This window comes from Dipodomys merriami, unplaced genomic scaffold (genome assembly GCF_024711535.1).
Source record: "Dipodomys merriami isolate MVZ:Mamm:240054 unplaced genomic scaffold, mDipMer1.0.p SCAF_36, whole genome shotgun sequence".
NCBI classification, from domain to species: Eukaryota; Metazoa; Chordata; class Mammalia; order Rodentia; family Heteromyidae; genus Dipodomys; species Dipodomys merriami.
This window is the reverse complement of record NW_027205159.1, coordinates 547,877-568,341: the sequence shown is the minus strand read 5'-3', so window position 1 is coordinate 568,341 and position 20,465 is coordinate 547,877. Positions and strand designations below refer to the sequence as shown.

Here is a 20,465-nt window from a genome sequence, read left to right as displayed (position 1 = left end):
GAACAACAAAATGGTGAGACAAAGGGCAAACCAACCCAACAGCAATGCTCACAAGACAATATGTTGGAAATGAACTTCACAACTTAAAGGAAGGCATTGTGGGGGAGAGAAAGTGGGAGAAAAATTAGGAAGTGGGTAACAAGTTCTACAAGAAATGTACTCACTACATATGTAACTATAACCTCTCTGTATATCATCTTGACAATAAAATTAAATTTTGAAAAATGTATATGTTTACCTGCTCTGAGTCTTGACACTCAGACTCTTAAGAAAAGCTATAGTGTCTTCCCCTCTGGTGTTGAAGGCCACTATGCAGACTGGATATAGGATTTCAGAAGCCCTTTGGAAGAGAATCTCCTTGCATTCTTCAGGGACATCCCCCACCACAAAATAGTAAATTGATTCAATCTGCAAGACAGTGGCACCAATGGTTTATTTTCCTGACACACCTTAGCCTTGACCTGAGCTCAGCAGCAATATATTAGCAATACATTATCTATAAACTGACAGGATTTTTTTCTTTAATGGGCAGAAAGCATAGTGACCCTGTTCAGTGTTCTGTGAAGACACGGGAAGGTACAGGTAGCAAATGAGAGATTCAGAAAGATCGCATGACAGTGGCTACAGTCTCAGGCAGTGCAGGACAAGAATATGATTGGCCAATTTGGAGTACAGACTCCCTATGGGGCCATAAGTACATTGCACAGGTTAGGAAATTTTATTTTAAAGCCAATAAACCAAATTTTGGACTAGCCTATAGGGTAGAAAGCTGATTAGACATTTCTCAAGGTGGTGTCAGATTTCTACAATGCAAACTCATATAGCTTCAATCTGAGGCATAATGTAGAAAGGAGGACATGTTCCCAGCTACTTCATCCTCTGATCCAATCTCACTAGCAAAACATATACCTGGGGAGAGAAGATGATTATGGTCTTATGCAATTGATCAGGAGCCTGGACTGCCCACCAGGTCTTGCCCTACACTAATACCAAACCATGAGCAGAACAGAAAAGGAACAACTTGTATAAGGATACACATACACATACGTATGTTAAAACTGGGATTTTGAAAAATGTTTACCTAACCAAGGTAAAGAACAATTCTAAAACAGTTCTCCCTGCCTTTTAGAGAAATGTAAAGGCCAAGAAACGAGGACCCTTTGATAACTGTCTCCCCACAAACTCAACCATAACCATTCCTGCTCTTCCCCCAAGATTCTGCTTCCCTGTGTTTATCTCTCCTGCCACTTATGAGTTCTGCTACTTCAGACAAGTGACCTAGTTTCAGCTTCTTCACTCGTGGAAAAAAGAAGGGCATGCAGTTTATTCTTCATGACTGAGGTTTAAGAAAATGATCTACACTTAAGAAAATGATCTACATGTGTGTGTTTATATAAATCTCAGAGTAAAAACTGAAGAGGAGCCAGGAAGACACATCATCGCAACCTGCCCCTCCAAACATCCTAATGGTTTGCACCTCTCCAATTGTATTGGATTTTAGGAATAAACAGGTTTTACCACCCTTTTCAGATTTATGGCCCTCTTCTTGATTTAATTTCAAACCTGCATTGGCTGAAAATAGCAAATGGTTATCACATCTTCAAATCTGGGACTTAAAACTCATTAGCAGAGAAAAGTTGACCCATGATTGGTTTCCCAGTTGGTTAGGAGGCTCTGTCTTCAGCTGACAGGCAGAAAGTATCCTCAAAAGAGCAGAGGGGCTGGGGACAAGAGCCAAGGCTAGGAATGAGGAGAAGGTGAGAGTATGGGCTGAGACCAACAACAACCCTCCTCCAACATATACCAGAAGTCTCTTCCCTGCTCTCTCTCTTTCTCAGCTCTCTGACACCAAAAGAATGACTAACCTAATTAATAATGGGCAAATGAATACTTTTCAAAAGGAGTAAAAAAAAAGATGGCTAATAAGAAATGTGCAACATCCTTACTCATAAAGGAAATGAAAATCAAAACATCACTGAGATTTGACCTCACCCCAGTCAGAGGGCCATAATCAAGAAAACAATAAAGGATGTGGTGGTATTAAGAGACCCTTATACAATGTTGGAAAAGAGTGTAAATTAGTATGGCCACAATGGAAATTAGTATGGAGGTTCTATATAAAACTGAAAATAGAACTACCATATGATCTAGTTATACCACAGCTGAGCACATGTCTGAAGGAATGTAAGTCAAGATACCTGTACATCTATGTTTTTAGATGTACTGAAAACAGTAGCCAAGATATGGAATTAACTGTGCCCATAATATGATATCTGGCATCAGATTGGCATATATGCACAACTTACTCAGCTATAAAAGGTATAAAACTATGTTGTTTGCAGAAAAATGAAGTAAAATTATGTCAAGTGAAATAAGGCAGACTGAGAAAGACAAATACTACAAGTTTTCCCTCATATATATATATATATGTACAGAAATATAAATAATCTAGTCCTTTAAAAATGAGTCACAGGAATGTAAAAACAGATTCCGTTTGGGAGAGGGAACTAGCAGGAGAAGGGAGGTGAAAAGAGAGGGTGAAGATAGAATAAATATAGTTGAAGTACTTTATACACACATACACAAAACAACTATGAAATGTAATTGTTTTAAGAAGTGGAGTATGTAGAATGAGGGGGAGTGAGAGTTGAATTTGATCGGGGTATACACATGAATGGAAATAATACAACAAAACCCTTTTGTACAACTAATATATGCTAATAAAGAAGAAGGATAGAGTACATCTTGGAAAGTGAAGATGGGGAAGTTGTAAATCTCAGCCAGCCACTTAGGAGGCAGAAAAACACAGAAAAAAAAAGCAGCACTCTCCATATTAATGATTAGGTGACTGAATTGTTCCTCCAGCAAACGTACTCTGTATCAGTGTTCCTGGTGATACATACTACCTCACATGGAATGGACTGGATGTACTAATTCACAAAAAAATTCCAGCTAGATCTGTGCCCAAACCTAGCATGAGGGCAGGGTCATCCTGTCCTAAGCATCTAAAAATGACACATGGTTTACGGCAGGAAATTGACAGAGTATCTTCCAGGGTTTGTGAAGTCAGCAGGGAGGTGAGGACAGACATCTCTAGGTGGCATGGCAGCCTCTGATGCCTCTTCTCCATTGTGTACTATGCTTTTCTGCTCTGGCAAAAGCCTAAGGGTCTGAAATTCTTCAGCAGAAATGCTTTTCTCTTGAGATTTAAATAAACTGAAAATTGTCATAGCCTACAATGAATCAGGTGTTCCTTTCCTTTAACTATGGAGTTATCTACTATGCATTATCGTCACCACTCCACCTGTTATATAACTTAAACTTGTTATATTTTCAGTCGACTCTGTTAATCCATTTCGTAAAGGTCCTGGGAGGTGCTTTATAAAGAGGTCAGTCACCTACCCTACCCCCAGTCTCCTGCATACAACCTTTCAGTCTCACATAATGACATTAGGAAAAACAGAAAGGAAGATGAATATGCCACATATAACTAAATTCCCCTAAATGGATAAAGTCCTTCCTAAAGAAAAAGGGCTTTCAGATTGTTATTTGGGGGTAAGAAGCTAAAATGTATTATTTAATACAACAGAGTCATGGAGAATGAATCATTGTTAGTATGTCCAATTTATAGATGAAGACACTGAGGCTTAGGAAAAGTTAATTGACTTGGCCTGAAGCTTGTTAACCCAAGCTGCCTGAACCCATGAGCTTCAGCCCTGGCTCTCAGCCACCAATTGTCTTGGCTCTTGGCAAGACTAGGCACCTATTAGAGATGAAGACCAATCTCAGAACTAGAAAAGCAAAGTCATGGGGCAGGGAAGGTAGCCAAGAAAGTCACTCATTTTACTTTCTGGGCTTCCCATCAGCCAAGAGTTCAGATTCCTACATCTGACATCAACACTGCTGACCAGAAGTTGGGTCCATGAAGTTTGGGGGTGGGGGGGGAGGGGAGGGTCTAGGGAAGGGTCTTCATGGGAATCTCCACCCCTTAACCAGTACCTTCAAGATCCTGTAGGGGGCAGGCCATTTCTAAGACTTAGCAGCAGCAGACAGACCAGGAGCTGCTTCCTCACTGACCAGCATTTCTCTAAGGCGAATGCACACTTAATTTGATAAAAATGGTAGGTACATGGACTCTATTCAGCCTCTTTAGAGTGAGTCAAAAGCTATCACCACTTTATATACCATAAATAGGGTGGTACCTTTATGTTTTTACTTGTAATGTCCCATTCTGTCTGGGCCATTCATTCTTCCACTTCTCATAGGAAAACCATGCATTCTGCACAGTTAAGGAGACCTGGACAGCTTCCCAGCTGCAGTGTGGGCAAGAAAGAAGAAATAGGGAGTGGCTGCTTCTACTCTGACTGTCCTGGGCCAGCCTGTTGAAACCTGCTCTCTCACTGCCAAAGTCTCATGGTACAAAACCACTCTCCAAAGGAGCAAAAATGAAAGCCAAGCAGAAGTGCAGCAAGGGGGCTAGCACAAATTTGTCTTTCTCATCATACAACCTTGACCACTACAGCATTTTGGGCCAACTCCAGATGCTGGAATTTGACTTTCAGACACTCCCTGAGCCTGTGGCAGCCCTTTCTTGGCTTGGCCTACTTTGATTTTCTGTACCCTTCCATGGTAGTGATCATTTTCATTATCAATACTAAATCAATTCAAACTGGTTTCCTCAGCTCCCTCCCAAAACTTTTGAACTCACTTTCTGTCCTCCAAGCTTCAGGGTCCTTGTCCTAACACATCATCTGCCGGAGTCCCACAAGGCCTAGCAAAGTCATTTCTTTGCTCCTGCATAGACTATAAAAATACATACCTCAATGTATGCCACATCTTAAGGATGGGAATCAACAATGTGGGGCCCACATTTAGCTCCCAAACTCAAGAATATCCATGTTATTGACTTTCTATTCCTTCAACATTCAACAAAATTCAAAGAGCCCTTATTAGGCATTAGGGACACAAAAATAAAAATGTTTGATGCCTGCCCGCACCACTAAGAGAAACAAATGAAGTGCCATGGACTGATGGGGCCCAGCCATCATCTTGCAGCCCAGTGGAACAGGCTCCTATGGCACCATAGGATTGTCTCTGACTCATCCATTTAATCTTACAATAGTATGATTTTACAAACAAAAAAAAACCCAGATGTGTGCCATCAGGTAGTTGAAAGGCCGAGGGAATAAACCTGGAAAGGCAGATGTCCTGTAGACAGCGTAGAACCAAGTCTCTGGATAAACAGCCTTATCCTTCCTATGAACCCTAGCAGGCTACCTAGGCTTCCAGGGCTTCCAGGATTCCAGGGCTACCTGGCTCATTGCCTCTCCTCATGAAGGCCAAGGAAGCTACCAAGTTCCATAAGACATATTTCTTAAAACAAAAGGAACTGGCGAACAGAAACAGTGCTAGCCAGCACAGCTGGACACTGAGGCTGCCAGCCCCTCACTTGTCAAACGTTTCCTCAACAGCCCCCAAGTTGCCCTTCTCATGAACTATCTCCTTTCCTACAGAATGCAATAATAACCCATCCATCAATAGTGTCTTCAAGTTTCTTATCAGAAACATAGTTTAAAGAGCCCACCTGGGCTCTTTTTAGACTACCAGGCTCACTTGTTAATTGTCTCTCCTTGTTCAGGCTTCCAGGCCCACTGTAGTTACAAAGCCTAGTTCTGAAGATGCCCACTGGCCTACTCTGCACGTGAACTTGACACAAAAAGAACAGACTTGAGTGTTAATATTTAGACATAAGATAATATCTACTTTCTAATATTTAGACATAAGATAATGCCTACTTTCTTGGTTCCTCTAATGGCCCACTCATGAAAAGAGATGCTAATTCAAAGCAAGCTGTCATTAGTAGTCTAAGTCCAGGTGTTTATATATACTGTTCCAAGGTTCCTTAAGCTTTAAGTTACTGCTGTTCCTAGGAGACTGAAGCTACATGAATGAATGTGAAGCTCACTGGGATGGACGTGGCATGTATGGAGCAGAGGAACTGACTTTAGGGGAACCTATACTACCCTCTTTTCTATGTGTACTCTTTTTTACTCCCCATAAACTATAGTTCATGAGGTTATTACGTTTACTAGAATTTTCTTGGGATCACCCAAAGATAGGGACTATAGATGATAGAACTCTGTGATTTGTATATGCTTTTTCTCTTCTATGGAGTTTTCAGGTTGCACTGTATGATCAGTGCCATGAGCTTCTTTCTTCTTCCTCTTCTGTAGAACTCCCTGGAACTCGCTGAAATTGTTCCAGATTTTCTAGGGTAGGGATAGACCACAAAGAGACAAGAGGTATAAATAAAGGAAATAAAAGAAGAATTCAAGGTCATTGGAGACAGGTGGCTAGAGTTAGCTGAAGCAATATAGTTAGGCTCACAAAGAAAGAACATACTTGTGCATGTACATACACACATGCATGCAAACAAAGCCCAGGAAATGTTCCATTTCTTGAATGCTTATTAAGGTGTCCAGGTACTTGGAATTTTACAGATGTTGAAACAAATGTGAGGGCCAAAGATCAACGTAGCTTATGTTTGGTTCTCTGTTAACGGAAAACATTTATTCATTGGCCTTTGTGAAGAAAATGTGTTTCCAATTTCAAGCCATCATCCTCAGGTTTGATAAGTGAAGGCTGCTAGAGCCATTATTTAGGATTATCCTGGTGCCAGTACATGGCCTCCTTGTCCAAAAGGGACTTCTAAAAGTAGCCAGGGAAAACTTGAAACCTAAATAAACCCCATATTTCCAGGGAAGAGGAAACAGCTACATATTAAATATCTGTTTCCCAAAGGCATGCAGACCTACAACTGCTCAGGAAGCCAAGGCTGGCCAAGGAACTTCTTCTGCCAGAGTACTTTCCCATCATCTCACCACTGTCCTGAATATTTCCATCACTGCAGTGCCTCACACAACCCTTGGCCTGTGGCTGAGACATAAAATGCCACTATTTAATCACTTTTTCACAGTAAAATTTTATTTTCCAAAGGTCCCTTTTAAGTTTCTATATCAGTACAGTAGCAATAAAAAAATGAGTGGACTTACCAACTCAGATACATTTTATCCTGGAAAGCACAGGATAGCTCCATCTTATGAAGAGGAACTAAGAATGGTACAGTACCATAGGGGCCAGAGAAACCCTATTTTCCCATCCTCTCATCCTCCCTATTTCTTCATCCCTATGTCATCATTCTTGGAGGAATCTTCCAAGAACAAGAAAAAGGGCAAGAGTAGAATTAATGAGTTAGATGACCAGTGATGGCCTCATTCTTGTCCTTTCTTGATGTTCACCGGGTGTGAGTAGCATTTGCCTCCCTCTTATTGGCAACTCCACTCACCACTCAGAGGGAGCCTTATTAGGCTAATGGGATAGATATCAGGCCCAGTTTTGCCATCATCAAGGCTGCCACTTTGATCTCTTTCTGAGGCACAGAACTTCTTTCTCAACAGGTTGCAAATTGAGAGGTGAATAAGATTATGACCTATGAGCTCTTGAATTTCAGTGCTAGGGTCTCTGTGGAAGGCTCTGGAGCTCTGCCAGGAGGGGACCCAGGCCAGTTGAAAGGTACAAATAGTGAACATGTAGAGTTAAGATTGTAATCACCTTAGGAAACTGGGCTAGCCATGGATACACTTACAGTTTTGTCACTGGCAGCTTCCAGCAGAGCCTCCAAGCTGCTATCCTCAAGCATAATCATTGGCTCAAAAATCTTTTTTTCAACCCAACTGATGGCAGCAGCTATGGAGTGTTCAGTCACAAGAGTAGCATGATCCTGCCACTTAATGGGCTCTTGAGAAACCCTGAAAGGAACCACATGGAGCAGTCACCAAGCAGTGGTAGTCTCATGACCATGAACAGTCATTGAGCATCTTCTTGACGATAAAGAAGACACAGCTTCAGTCCTCTGAAAGATACCAACAAACTGTGTGAGCTGGTTAAGATAAGTCTATCTTGTTCAGGAAAATATGCTTGCTTTTTTCCATTAGTTACTTTTTTGAAAAAAAATGAAATTATTTTGGCTTCAGCAGAGAAAATCTGGTTAACCATTTAGTTGAAAGCTTGGAAATGATGGATGGATATCCCCATATCTGTACATCTCAAAAAGAGGAGCCATTTGAACTTATCTGTGCTTATAATTGCAAATAAATTGGACTTATTGTCCACCACAGCCCACTTCCACAACTAGAACTGGCTCACCTGTAGCCTCTCTGTGTGGCTTCTGTGGGCTAAGAAATCTGAATGATTAATATGCTAGAGGAAACATTCTAAGAAGGCAAAACTGGTACATGTTTCAGCACTAATTCCTCTAATATTAAACATGAAAAGGATCTGAGATAGAACATCATTATGCACCATCCCCAAAATTGTCCTCTATTTTGCTGAAAAGGAAAAAGTTCATTATTAGATTCTACCCCCACCCCAATCTCCTCTAATCCAGATGTTTCTTGTCAGAGAACTACAACCCTACTGTTCCAGATGAGAAGTTAACAGTGATATCTAAATTCTCATGATTCCAAGAATCCATAAATAATTGATCATGAAAATAGTGAAATATGAGAAATTCTATAAAGGCAGCCAGCCACCTGTTGTTCTGCTTAAAAGGGTCAACTCGCAGGAGAGGTCAACTTCAGTTGCAAATTCAGTCTGGAAGAACCGTAAAATATGAGGCCCGCACATTCATTTCCCAAGCAAAAGTCTAAAATGAGGAAAGATATTTGGTTTTAAATTTGTATTGAATATCAATATATCATTCATATTCTCTTACTTTGGCCTTCCCATGCATTCAAGAAAAGTCTTGTTTCTAAATCTCTTTTAATATAAAAACTCAGACGTTCCAAGGAAAGCAGATATGGTTCCTAAGATTTATTCACTGAGGAATTTCTGTGAAACTGTACATTCTAGGAGACCATAAGACAACACTTCCTCTCTTACCATAAAGCTAGCTGTATTTGCTAGGCTACTTAATTCCAAATAGGTGCCAATGGCATAATGCTTCACTATTTCAGTGTGCTTTTCTCTGGGAACTTACCATATGATATTGAACTTGGTTATTTGAGCCACTTGCTCTTGGAAGACCATTGTCAAAGCGTCTCGGCACAAATTAAGCTCTGACTCTAGAACATCACTGAAATCCAGCACTATGGTGATACACTGTTCCAATATGACACCAAAAATCTGCCGGCTATTGCTGGTGAGCCATTCCATCCGCTGCCTGTAGCTCTCTGCAGCTTGTGTCAAATAGTCCGTGAACGGGTAGATCAGTTCTGATTTTGCTGTCAGCTTAATAAAAACAAAACAGTAAGACAGCCCCAAAATAAGTCATCTGAAACACAGTCATGCTACCAAGAACTGTGCATTTAAAAACAATTGTGTAAATGGCCTTCCACACCTGCAGGGTCCAGGAGGAAGAGTCTAGCCTTTCAACAGAAAAACCATTGGATGATTCCCCACAGAAGAAAAGATGATATGATCTGTTCAAAATACAGCATTCAAAAAAAAAGATGCTTCCAGATTGACTTTTATTTTTATAGTGCTAGATTATTAGAAAATGGGCACTTATTGGCACTTCTAAGAAATTAAATAGAAAAGAAGGAAAGCTGTCAAAGGCAGGAGAAAAATAAGTCCTGCTAAAACTTTTAAGTACAACATGCCAAAAATATTTCTGAAAATGCTTCTAAACAGGCTAGAATATCTGTCTGGCTTCCTTTATGGGACATTAGCCCAGTTATCCATCCTCTTGCTCATTATCTTGGTCCCTGTGTCCTAGGCCAAGCTCCCCTAAACCTGAATCACACAGTCACTCATAGTGGCCACTGACATGTCTAGGGCTGTCCCTAAAACGTGAGAGACTTGCAAGCAATTTTTGTATACATAAATATTCAGTATTTTTTTAAAAAGCAAGCATATTTTATAAGGCCTTTTAGGGGCTAGGGAGGAACAAGACAGAAAAAGAGTAAGAAAAAGTTGTGCCTTGTTCTGTAACAAACCAAATTTTAAACTTTTAACAACTCCCAGAACATACCCAAATACCTAAATTGGTCATGAAAATGTGCTTTCTGGATGTGCCACATTTTTATGTCTCATCTCTAAACCCCTTCCCATGGTCTACCCGTGTCTGCCAAGCTCATTCCTCAAGGTCCAGCATCACTTCTCCACTGCTCCTCTTGGCCTCTTCAGTCAGGATTCTAATCTCTCTCACCAACTCCCACCCTCTACAATCTAGAAACACATGGATCACAGGGAATAAGGAGATGGAATATGGAGTGAGGTGGTAAAAAGACAGATGTTTCTAATGGTTCCTCAGTGAGTTTAATGTGGTTCAGTTTTAAAATAGAACATGACAACAAACTCAGGATTCTACAGAGATTCTTGCTTAAGGCCAAGTTTACTTTAGAAAGTAATTTTGTAAAATAAAGTCATTCCTTTATATCCATAGGTTTTGTATGGATAAACCAACCTGGGATTCAACCAATCTGGATTCAGAACATAAAAAACTTTTGTATGTGTACTGAATATGTAGCTGTCTTTCTCCATTTTATTATCTAAACAATACAGTATGTGAACTATTTACATAGCCATCTACATTGTATTGCATACTGTAATGTATCTAAAGAAGATTTAAAGTATGCAGGAGGATATGAACAGGTTCTGTGTAATTACTATGTCAAATCATGTAAGAGACTTGAGCATTCCTGGATTTTGGTATCTTCCAGGGATCTGGGAACTTATCTCTCACAGATGCCAAAGGAATATTGTATTACAAAGTTACAATCCTAGTTGTACATGGATACACTTTGATATGAACAAATATCTACTTATGGACATGATATAGCATGTGTTTCCTTCAGAGATTAATGTCATATTCCTTTATTCTCTTATTTTTGAAGCAGAAGAAAATGTTGATATATAAATATTTTCATCTCTGATCAAGAGCTTCCTGCACTAATCTCTTATTGGTCAAGGCTTCCTTTCCTAGCTTCTTGTTCATGCCTTCTATCACTCTTCAACTGGCTGAAGTAAACCTTCAACTTGAACCTCCACATGATCCGTGATCTGATGTAACCCCAGGATCTTAGTTCAGGACCTGCCCATCAAAGGAACTCTGACTTACATTGTATGTTTTGCCATCTTGTGTTGTGAAGGACTGTGGAAACAGGCCCTCCGCATACCGAGAAGTCACAAGTCTCCCCAGAGAAGTCACATAATCTGCATTTTTATAAACATAATAAAATGATATATTATCAAACATTTTTATTTCTTAATGTTTTCCTTTGGTACATTTAAAGTATATCCTCAAAATTATCAACAATGTATTCCATTCTAAATCATGAAGTATTTCTAGGTGCTGTGATAAATGAAGCTGTTCATAGAATGAGTAAATAGGGCAGGAGAACAGTTTGTTTCCATTTACTTCTGTCCAGAATGATTAGGGCAAAGGTAAAACAGAAATTGTGTTAATTCCTAAAACCTTTTATTGAAGACTTGGACTTAATTTTCAGAACTTAAAAACTACAACTTAGATCCTATCTATTGTTTTTTCAGGTGGAGGTTGGTGATGAAATAAGTGAAATGAAGCAAACCATAGATTTGAAATAGCCAAACACAATGTCAGAACCACAAGATTTTGTGCTCATCAGAATATAAGTGCGCTGTGTAAGCATCCATTGCCTGCACTCACTAATCACCACTATATACTAAATACAGTGCTTACAGCAAGCAAATACAATGTTGCCTAAAGCACATTACTACTCCTTCATTGAACTTCCAGAGACTTGAGAGATGAACTATAACCTGGCAGGGCAGTTGAAGTAAGGCTTCTCAGAGATAGATGATTTTATAATGATAATTATTGTGGTTGTGGATACTGTAATCATTAAGTTACAAAAGCAGTATTGTTAGTACCAATACTTCTTTTGGGGATGGGGGAGGGACAGAACAATGGCCTACTTTAGAAAAGCAGAAAATTTATAGCTGAATTTATGGTCTCCCTGGCCAGGCTTGGTCCTAAATCACAAGGGATAATAAAATTTCCAAGTTTTGATGTTCAACTCTCTCCAGATCAATCTAGAACAGTTACAATTATTACCAATATAGAATAAAGCTGCCAATAAAAATGATGGAGCATTTGGGTTTTTCTTTGTTTGTTGCTGGTCCCAGGACTTGAACTTTGGGCCTAGGCACTATCTCTGAGCTTCTTTCACTAAAGGCTAGCACTCTACCACTTGCGTCACAGTGCTACTCAGCTTTTTCTGAGTAGTTTATTGGAGATAAGAGTCTCACAGACTTTCCTGTCCAGGCTGGCTTCAAACCACAATCCTCAGATCTCAGCCTCCTGATTAGCTAGAATTATAGGAATGAGCCACTGGCAACTGGCTGAGAATTTGGTTTTTTTTAAAATAGTATTTCTGATCGTTAAATAAATGTCTAATTCAGAATTACTGTGTGAAATCGTAACAATGGAAATGCCCTGGTTAAATGGGTGCTCATCAGGTGGGATATTACTAACACATTGAACAGGACAGCTCCTGCAGGGTGGGCTATCTCACACATTGTAAAACACTCAGCAACCCGAACTCCTTGGCTCTCTGTTTCAACAGCATTCCAAGTCAATCATCATAAAAATTTTAAAACCCTAGACCCTCATACATTTTCATGCTTACAGAAGCAGTAGTATTACTAAAAGTAAAGAACCAACACTCTAGCTAGACATGCTGTGCATGCCCCAACATTCACGAGGCTGAAACAGAAAAATCAGGACTTTTAGGTGAGCATGGGCCGCATAGTGAGAACTTGTGTCAAAAAAAAAGAAAGAAAAGGGCTGAGTGCATAGCTTCATGGTAGAGTGCTTGTCTGGCATTCATGAGGCCCTGGGTTTGATTCCTTGGTACCACACAGATGAAAATAAATGTTAAAACATGTTTTAAAAGAGAAGGGGGAGGGTGGAAGGCTTCATAAAATGAAGCATTATACTCACCCAAAACAGACAAGGACTCAAAGAAACAACAACAACAACAACAACAACAACAAACACTTTGCACCAGTGACTCACACCTGTAATCCTAGTTACTCAGAATGGTAAGAGGATTATGATTCAAAGCCAGCCCCAGCAGGAAAGTCTGAGACTATCCTTTCCAATTAACCACCAAAAAAGCCAGAAGCAAATCTGTGGCTCAAGTGGTAGGACAAAAGCAAAAGTGGTAGAGTCTTGGACAAGAGAGCTCAGGAATAGCGCTGAGTTCAAACCCCAGGACTGGAAGAGACTGAGACAGGAGACAGAGACAGAGAGAAAGAGAAAGAGAAATAGAGAGACCCAATGTCTTTGATGAACACAGATGCAAACCTCCCTAATAAAATACTTGGCAACTAATTACAACAACTAATCAAAAAAATCACACTATGATCAAATTAGATTTATCCTAGGGATGAAAGATTGGCTCAATATATGTAAATCAATAGGTGTAATATAACACATTATCAGAACCATAGACAAGAATCATGTGATTATTTCAAAAATTGCAGAGAAAGCCTTTGACATAATATAACATTCTCTTTTGATAAAAGCTCTGGAGAAGTTAGGAATAGAAGGAACATTTCTCAACATAATAAAGGCTGTTTATGACAAATCGACAGCCATCATCATACTAAGGGTGAAAAACCAAAACTTTTAGTTTTCCTTTGAAATCAGAAACGAGACAAGGATGCTTACTTTCCTCCATTCTATTACAATTTAGTACTGGAATTCCTAGCCAGAGCAGTAAAGGAAGATAAACACCCGTGCACAGACATATTAACTGAAGTATTGTATATGTATGCGAAGAATTTAAATGGTGTAATTTCTTAGAACATAGAGTCTAACAAAATGAATACCAAGAAGCTAACACTTGAGGTGAGTAGGAGAGAGGTCAAGGGGAGGGGGGAAGACAAATGAAGAAAGGAAGAGGAAGAAAATGAAATAATATTTAATGTATACCATGTGAAACTAGGAAATTTTAAGTGAGTTTAGGATGGATGGGGAGAGAACAATGAAAGGGGCAATACAATGCATTGCACTCATAAACTGACATGTTGAATTATAACCCCTTTATATGACTAAAGATAATAAAATATAATTTTGAAAAATGAAAGAGAAGGGAAAGAGGGAGAAAGAGAAGGAAGAAGTAGAAAAAGAGGAGGGGAAGGGTGAGGAGGGAGTGAAGGAAGAAAGAAAGGAGAGGAGAGAAGGCAAAAGAGGAGAGGAGAGAATAATTGGTTCCTCCAATACAAAAGGGAATTGCATATCCCAATGGATTAGCAGGACATCTGTTAGGGAATGGATAAACAATAATAACTCCCATTTAATCATTAAAAAGAACACAATTAAGCCTTGTTAATATTGAACATGAGAACTGACAATCATACTTCTATATAACACTCATATGTCTGGAGTATGTGCACAAGAATTGTCTACTGTTAAGAGATGTGAGATCCAAGTAAGGTCAGAGACCTTTTGTTCCAAGGAGCCTTCAAAACTGACTGTGCCTCCTCAAAGGCAACACAGCAGGGTGCTGGCTGCTTGTGAGTGCTATACCTTCACATTGTGGGAATCCAATCTGTGACAAAATCTGTTTCAAGGTCAATTTGTTGCTCTTAAGCCCGTGAAGTTGAAGCCATTGCTCAGATGAAATGAGACTCTGCTTGGCCAAGTCTGTCTTGGTATTTCTCAGTTCCTTCTGCCTCTGCAGCTGCTGCTTTGAGATGACAGGAGGCAAGCCTGATTTCTCCATCTCCAAATCAGAATCTAAGTCAGAGAGCCCTCCTGTAACAAGAATAATGAAACTTGGATTTCTTAAAACTTGGAATCTAACATCAAGATAAGTTTACTATAAATCATAGTATATCCATAAAGTGGAATCCTACTTATCAGTTAAAATTATAAGCTAGACACACTGGCTCAAGCCCACAATCCTAGCTCCTTTGGAGATGGAGATAGAGGGAAATGTGGTTCAAGGTTCACAAAATGGAGGTGGGTAAAATGAAGTTCTTGAGACTCCATCTCACCCAATATCTGGATGCAGTGGCATGTAACTGTTATCCCACCTGGAGAAACACAATGGCTGAGCACAGTAACACATGACTATCATCCCCGGTGACACAGGACGCACAAGGAAGAAGACTGCCACCCAAGCCAGCCTGGATATAAAATGTGACCCCACTGTGAAAATAACCAATGCAAAAAGGGACCAGAGACATGGCTTAAGCAGTACCTAACAAGCAGTAGGCCCCGAATTAAATCTTAAGTACAAAAAGAAAAAAAAATATAGTATATTTGTTGACAAATTAGATGTCTACACATAATACTAAGATGTAGCCATAAAATTCAGTATTCATATGTATATATATTTATATATACAAAAAATAAATAAATACCAATAAGTATGTAGGAGTTTTCTCTGTGTTAGTTTTGCCTTCCCTATATTGTTTAAATTTCTGCATTATTTGAACAATTCTAAGGTAGGATTGACTTCTATAACTAGAAAAATTTCCCATTTTGGAAAACAAGCACTCTCCCCAGAAGTTGTACTATGCATCTGTATTCCAGATATAACCACACCTGGCATTTTTAATCCAATGATGGATAATGCAAACAGGATGCTGAGAGGAAGTATTTACACCTGGTGCCCAGGCAGAATGGCTGAGAGGTGATGGCAGGTAGAAACCAGACCATAGCTCAACTCCACTGGAACACGTATATCTACCTCATTTTCTAAGTTTTCACTCTAAAATTGGACTTAATCATTCTGGCTCATGGAGCCAGCTGTGCCAGGATCAACTGATCTCATGTGTGACACACTAAACTTTTTCTCAACCAGTCTAAATATAGCTACTACACAAGAGGTAGGGAGTAGCCAAACTTTAATGCAATCTTAACCCACTCACCAAAATGGACAGAAAGTATAGAAAACTCTGGGCTGTAAACCTTCTCAAAGATAAAAATACTCTCTTTTGCCATCCCTAAAACTGTATTTTTTGAAAGTCTCAATGTTATATATGACATGGAAATTCAGTCAAAGATAAAAATCAGCTGGATCCAAGCCAGGAAGGTTTTGTGAAAAAAAATATTATTATAAGCAAACACTTGTATAGCATTACCATATATATGGTAGATATTTCATCCTTGTAAAAGTTCATGAGATAGGTATATTCTTGCTCCCATTTTACAGATGTGAAATCTAAGACTAACTTGCTTGCAATCTCATGGCTGGTAGGAAGAGTAACTAATATTCTTTTTTAATTTATTTACATTGTAAAGGTGATGTACAGATACAATTACATAAGTCAAGAACAATTATTTTATAACAAGTACATTTATTTTATAACAGTGTCACCTCTTCCCTTGTTTGTAGTTAACATTCTTACTCAGGCAGTTCAGCTGCAAAATCTGTGTTCTGTGACTTATAATAGCAACAACTGAAACAGTTTCCATTTTATCTCAAAGACTTGTCATGTCCATATCAGAGCACTGGTAGTTCATGAGTAATCCTAGCTACTCAGTAATCTGAGATATAAGGATCCTGATTGGAAACCAGCTTCAGAGAAAGCTTCAGCTTTCTCTCTGGGATCTGTCCACAAAGACTACAGCTAAAGGAAGAAAATTCCATGAGACTCTTTCTCCAATTAACCACCAAAATGCCAGAAGTGGAGCTTTGTAATGGGCAGAAAAAGATAATGGACAGTGCCCATACCTGTTCTACTTTAAGAAGTGATTGGACCTCTCTTTGGTAACATACTTGCATACCCTAAGCTACGACTAGTGCAGGAACAGACATGAGGAAAATGGACATGTGAAATTATCTAAGTGTCATTCTCATTTACTGATTCCATTTTGTCTTACTATAAGCACTTTCTTATCCCCAAATTCCCAGTCATATAAATCTGCGGAGTTTAGAATAAATCACAGGACATGAAAGTAAAGGATAATAATGTTTCAGCTTTCTCTCTGGGATCTGTCCACAAAAACTGCAGCTAAAGTTCTTTTTAAATTAGGTCAGCTGTTCCTATAGAAACAAGTAAGGGAAGTTCAGAAGAAAGAGTTCTGATTATTTCATCATTTCCAGTTAATCTTTCTCTTCCTTGAAACACACCCATCTCATATATTGTTCTTGCTGGAGAGTGCCACTTGTTAGATTTTAAAAGGAACACATCTATAAAACCTGCTCTAATAAGGTAGAGTCTACACCCTTGAAGAGGAGTTCAGAAGAGTCAAACATGTTTCATTTTTAAATCAAAGGGACATGATCTTTAAATCCTTTTTTATTTGTTAATTTTAATTTAATTAAAAAGGACACATTCTTGAGCCAACACAAAGCATCCAAATTCTCCAGTTTAGCTAAAGTACATGTCCTAGTCTCTTTTGTGCTCATATGTGCCTCTGTGTGGGGGGGGAGGGAGGGAGGGCAAGCACTGTCCTTCAACTTTTTTGTTTAAGGTTAGCACTCTACCATTTGAGCCACATCTCTACTTCCAGCTTTTTAATGCTTAACTGGAGATAAAAGTCTCAAACTTTCCTGCCCAGAATAGCTTCATACCACAATCCTTAGATCTCAGCCTCCCGAGTAGCTAGGTTGAGCCATCAGCACCCAGCTCATATGACTTTTTAAATTTTTTTAGACAAATGATCAATTCTATTGGATCTGAGAGCCTGTATGACTCATAATGAGTCAGACCTTAAAGCTAGGAATTTACAGCCTGAGAATACCTGTAATTTCAGAAATGAAAGGAACTAAAAAATGGAACTTGGCCAGAAAAGAGAGAGAGAGAGAAAGAGCATCTCCCAACAGAAAGGATCTTCTACTGAAATGGGATAAAGAACTCTTTGCCAGAGTAAGGAAGTTAACAGGCTTCCTTGAGCAGACAAAGTATACCCCTCAACACACACACCATACACAGCTTGCTTGCTTTCCCACCTCAAGCTCATCCCAGACCATTGTCCTGTATGGAATCTTAGACTGCTCCACTGAGCTTCTACAGCTGACCTCAGCAACCTCCACAGCTTCTCCTAGGAAAGCCTTAACTTGCTTTAATATTTCATCACTGTGGCCTTAGACACTTCAGATTTGTCCTCTCTAGACTAAAAGGAGAGTCCATGACTCTCAGTACAGTGTAGGAAGGTTGAGATGAACTAAATTGATCATTCAGAACTACTAAGAGAATCCTAATTTTTTGTCTCAAATAAGGCAAACATTCTCAATTCTAAGAAAGTTAAGATCAGGAAATAGCTATTTTCCAAAACACAGATATTATTTTCTGGATGAAATCATGCTACTTATTAAAGGTTTTCTTCATCTAAGGTTTCTAAAAAATATAAGAAGAACCCAGAAGTCAGAAACAACACATATCCTAGTTGAGCAATGATACAAGGTTAAAATGCTATTCCAAGAGATCTAGAGTTTGGACAAAAAGGAAAGGTTTTCCTTAGTAGAGTAGGAAATGAAAAGGGGGAAAAGTGAAAATGAAAGTCGTGGGCAGACAAAGGTTTTGAGAAAAATAAAAAGGTAAATAAGCACAAATCCAAAGGCCCAGACCAAAGGAAGTAGGAGTTCCCAGACAAGTACAGACTGGTGCTGCTGATTTCCTGCCCATAGTGGGCAGTCAAGAGATGCCCATAGCCTTTTTGGGGTGAGAGTCTTATGGAAATCCCCATACCCTAGGAGAGAAGAATTAATGGTCAGAGCCCATTAATTCTGCTAAACTATGTAGTAAGCTTTATGTTCAGTATCCTGAACTTCCTGTATGCCTGTTAGTTTCTAAAAAAGAGATCATGGCTAGATAGATATATCTTGTGATTTATGTGAGTTTTGAAATATGATTGTTCTAGGAAGAAAGGAAGCTGGGATAGTGCTCTCTGCTGTATCCTGTTACAATTCTTAATAACCACCCCCTTAATCTTTCTGTTCTTGAAAGGCAAGGCCAGCCTATGATCATCAGCTCCAAAAATGCTGGCAGAGCTAAATAGGTTTAAATGGACTGTCCCACTGTTCCGAAAATAGGGCCATTAAAAGAAAACCTAGGAATAATTGAAGTGCTTTAGGGAATAGATCATTGCTGAGGAAAAAAAAAAAAAAGATAAAAAGAAATGGACAGCCCCCAAGAAGATGAAAGGAAAATCTCTACCCAGAAAAAAACCAAACCTAATTATTAAGTTTTATGACCATTATTAAAAAGAGTGAAAGAGTCAAATGCTGATGCTCGAAGCCTGTAATCCTTAACTACTCAGGGAGCTGAGATATAGAATCAAGCCTCACAGCCAGCCTGAACAGGCTAATCCATGAAACTGTTATCTTAAAATAACCAGCAAAAAGCCCGAACTGGAGGTGTTGCTCACATGGCAGAGCACCAGCTAGGAGTGGAGACAGTCAAGGGGGAGAGAAAAGCCCTGAGCTCAAACCCCAGTAACAGAGAAAGGAAGAGAGAAAAAGAGAGGGGAGAGGGAGAAACAGTAAAGAAGGAAGAGAGAAAAAAAAGAAAAAGAAAGGAAGGGAGGGAGATAGAGGGGGGGTAAAAAAGGAAGTACAAGGGGAAAAAAAGTGACACGTGATTGTGAAAACCTTGTATGAATGGAGCTGGAGGCTTTTCCAGGACTAAAAATGGTGAGACCCCCTCGGGGAAGCAGATCATTTGGGGGTTGTATCCTCCTATCTTATGTTGGACATGTCACCTGGCTCTCCAAGTGGATGCCAAGAACTTATTTCAGCGCTGGGGGGCTGAGGCTCAGGCTTGGAGGAGGAGCGGGTTCCCCAGCGCAGGTGCTGCGGGTGGGCCCGGGCGGCAGGGGCGGGGCTCTGGAGGAGGAAGGCCAGGTACCCGTCTCCGGGCCTGAGCCTAGCACCATACAGGTGAGTTTGCCCCTGGTGGCCGCGTGTTCCCAGAATGGGCTGTGCATAGGCCAAGAGGGAGCTCAGTCCAAGTCGGGAAGCCGGGCGCCGCCTCAGGGGTCCCAGACTGGAAAGGACGGCGTCCCCACACTTACTAGGTAACGTGTGAAGGAAGCAAACGGCTCCGGTTCAGCAGCACCCCCCTCCCCGCCCCCCACCTCCGAGGCTCGTCTGGCCCGTGGAGGCGGGCGAGGTAAGCGTCGCGCTAGTGGGCCAACCAGCCACCCGCACCGTCCGGGCGTGGGCGCTCCACGGCGGCCGGTAAGGTTCCAACGCGGTGTCTCTGTGAACGAACGCGTCGCCGCAGTTGCTCGGACACGGCCAATCGGGGCGCGCGACTCGCTAGTCAGGCCCCGCCTTCTCGGAGCTCACCGGGCGATGGGGGTCTGCTGAGGGGGCTCTCGACGCGCTGCAGCTAAAAGTGTGGGAAACGACAGTCAAGGACCACCGAGGACACGCACACCCCGAGCAAGGGGCCATGCCAGAGGGACAGGGAAGGTGGCTGGTCTCCAGCACCTGTGATCACTGGGAACATTAACAGGGAGA

General features: G+C 40.3%; 1 protein-coding gene across 3 annotated transcripts in view; it reads right to left on the bottom strand.

Annotated features, from left to right (window-relative positions):
- Vwa3b (von Willebrand factor A domain containing 3B) overlaps positions 1 to 20,126 on the bottom strand; it is a 174,464-nt gene extending 154,338 nt beyond the window's left edge. For 2 of the 3 annotated variants that reach the window (XR_011365209.1, XM_069988477.1), the window contains exons 1-6: positions 20,015 to 20,122; positions 14,576 to 14,803; positions 11,120 to 11,214; positions 9,038 to 9,288; positions 7,646 to 7,808; positions 239 to 408 (exon numbers count right to left, since the gene is read on the bottom strand). Coding sequence is in view for 2 of the 3 variants with exons in the window: in XM_069988477.1 (XP_069844578.1) it covers positions 239 to 408; positions 7,646 to 7,808; positions 9,038 to 9,288; positions 11,120 to 11,214; positions 14,576 to 14,771 (875 nt within the window). In the remaining variant the exon portion in view is untranslated. Of the gene's footprint in view, positions 1 to 238; positions 409 to 7,645; positions 7,809 to 9,037; positions 9,289 to 11,119; positions 11,215 to 14,575; positions 14,804 to 20,014 lie in introns of all 3 variants that reach the window. The other variant, XM_069988478.1, reaches the window with a different exon arrangement.
- Between the last annotated feature and the right edge of the window lie 339 nt (positions 20,127 to 20,465).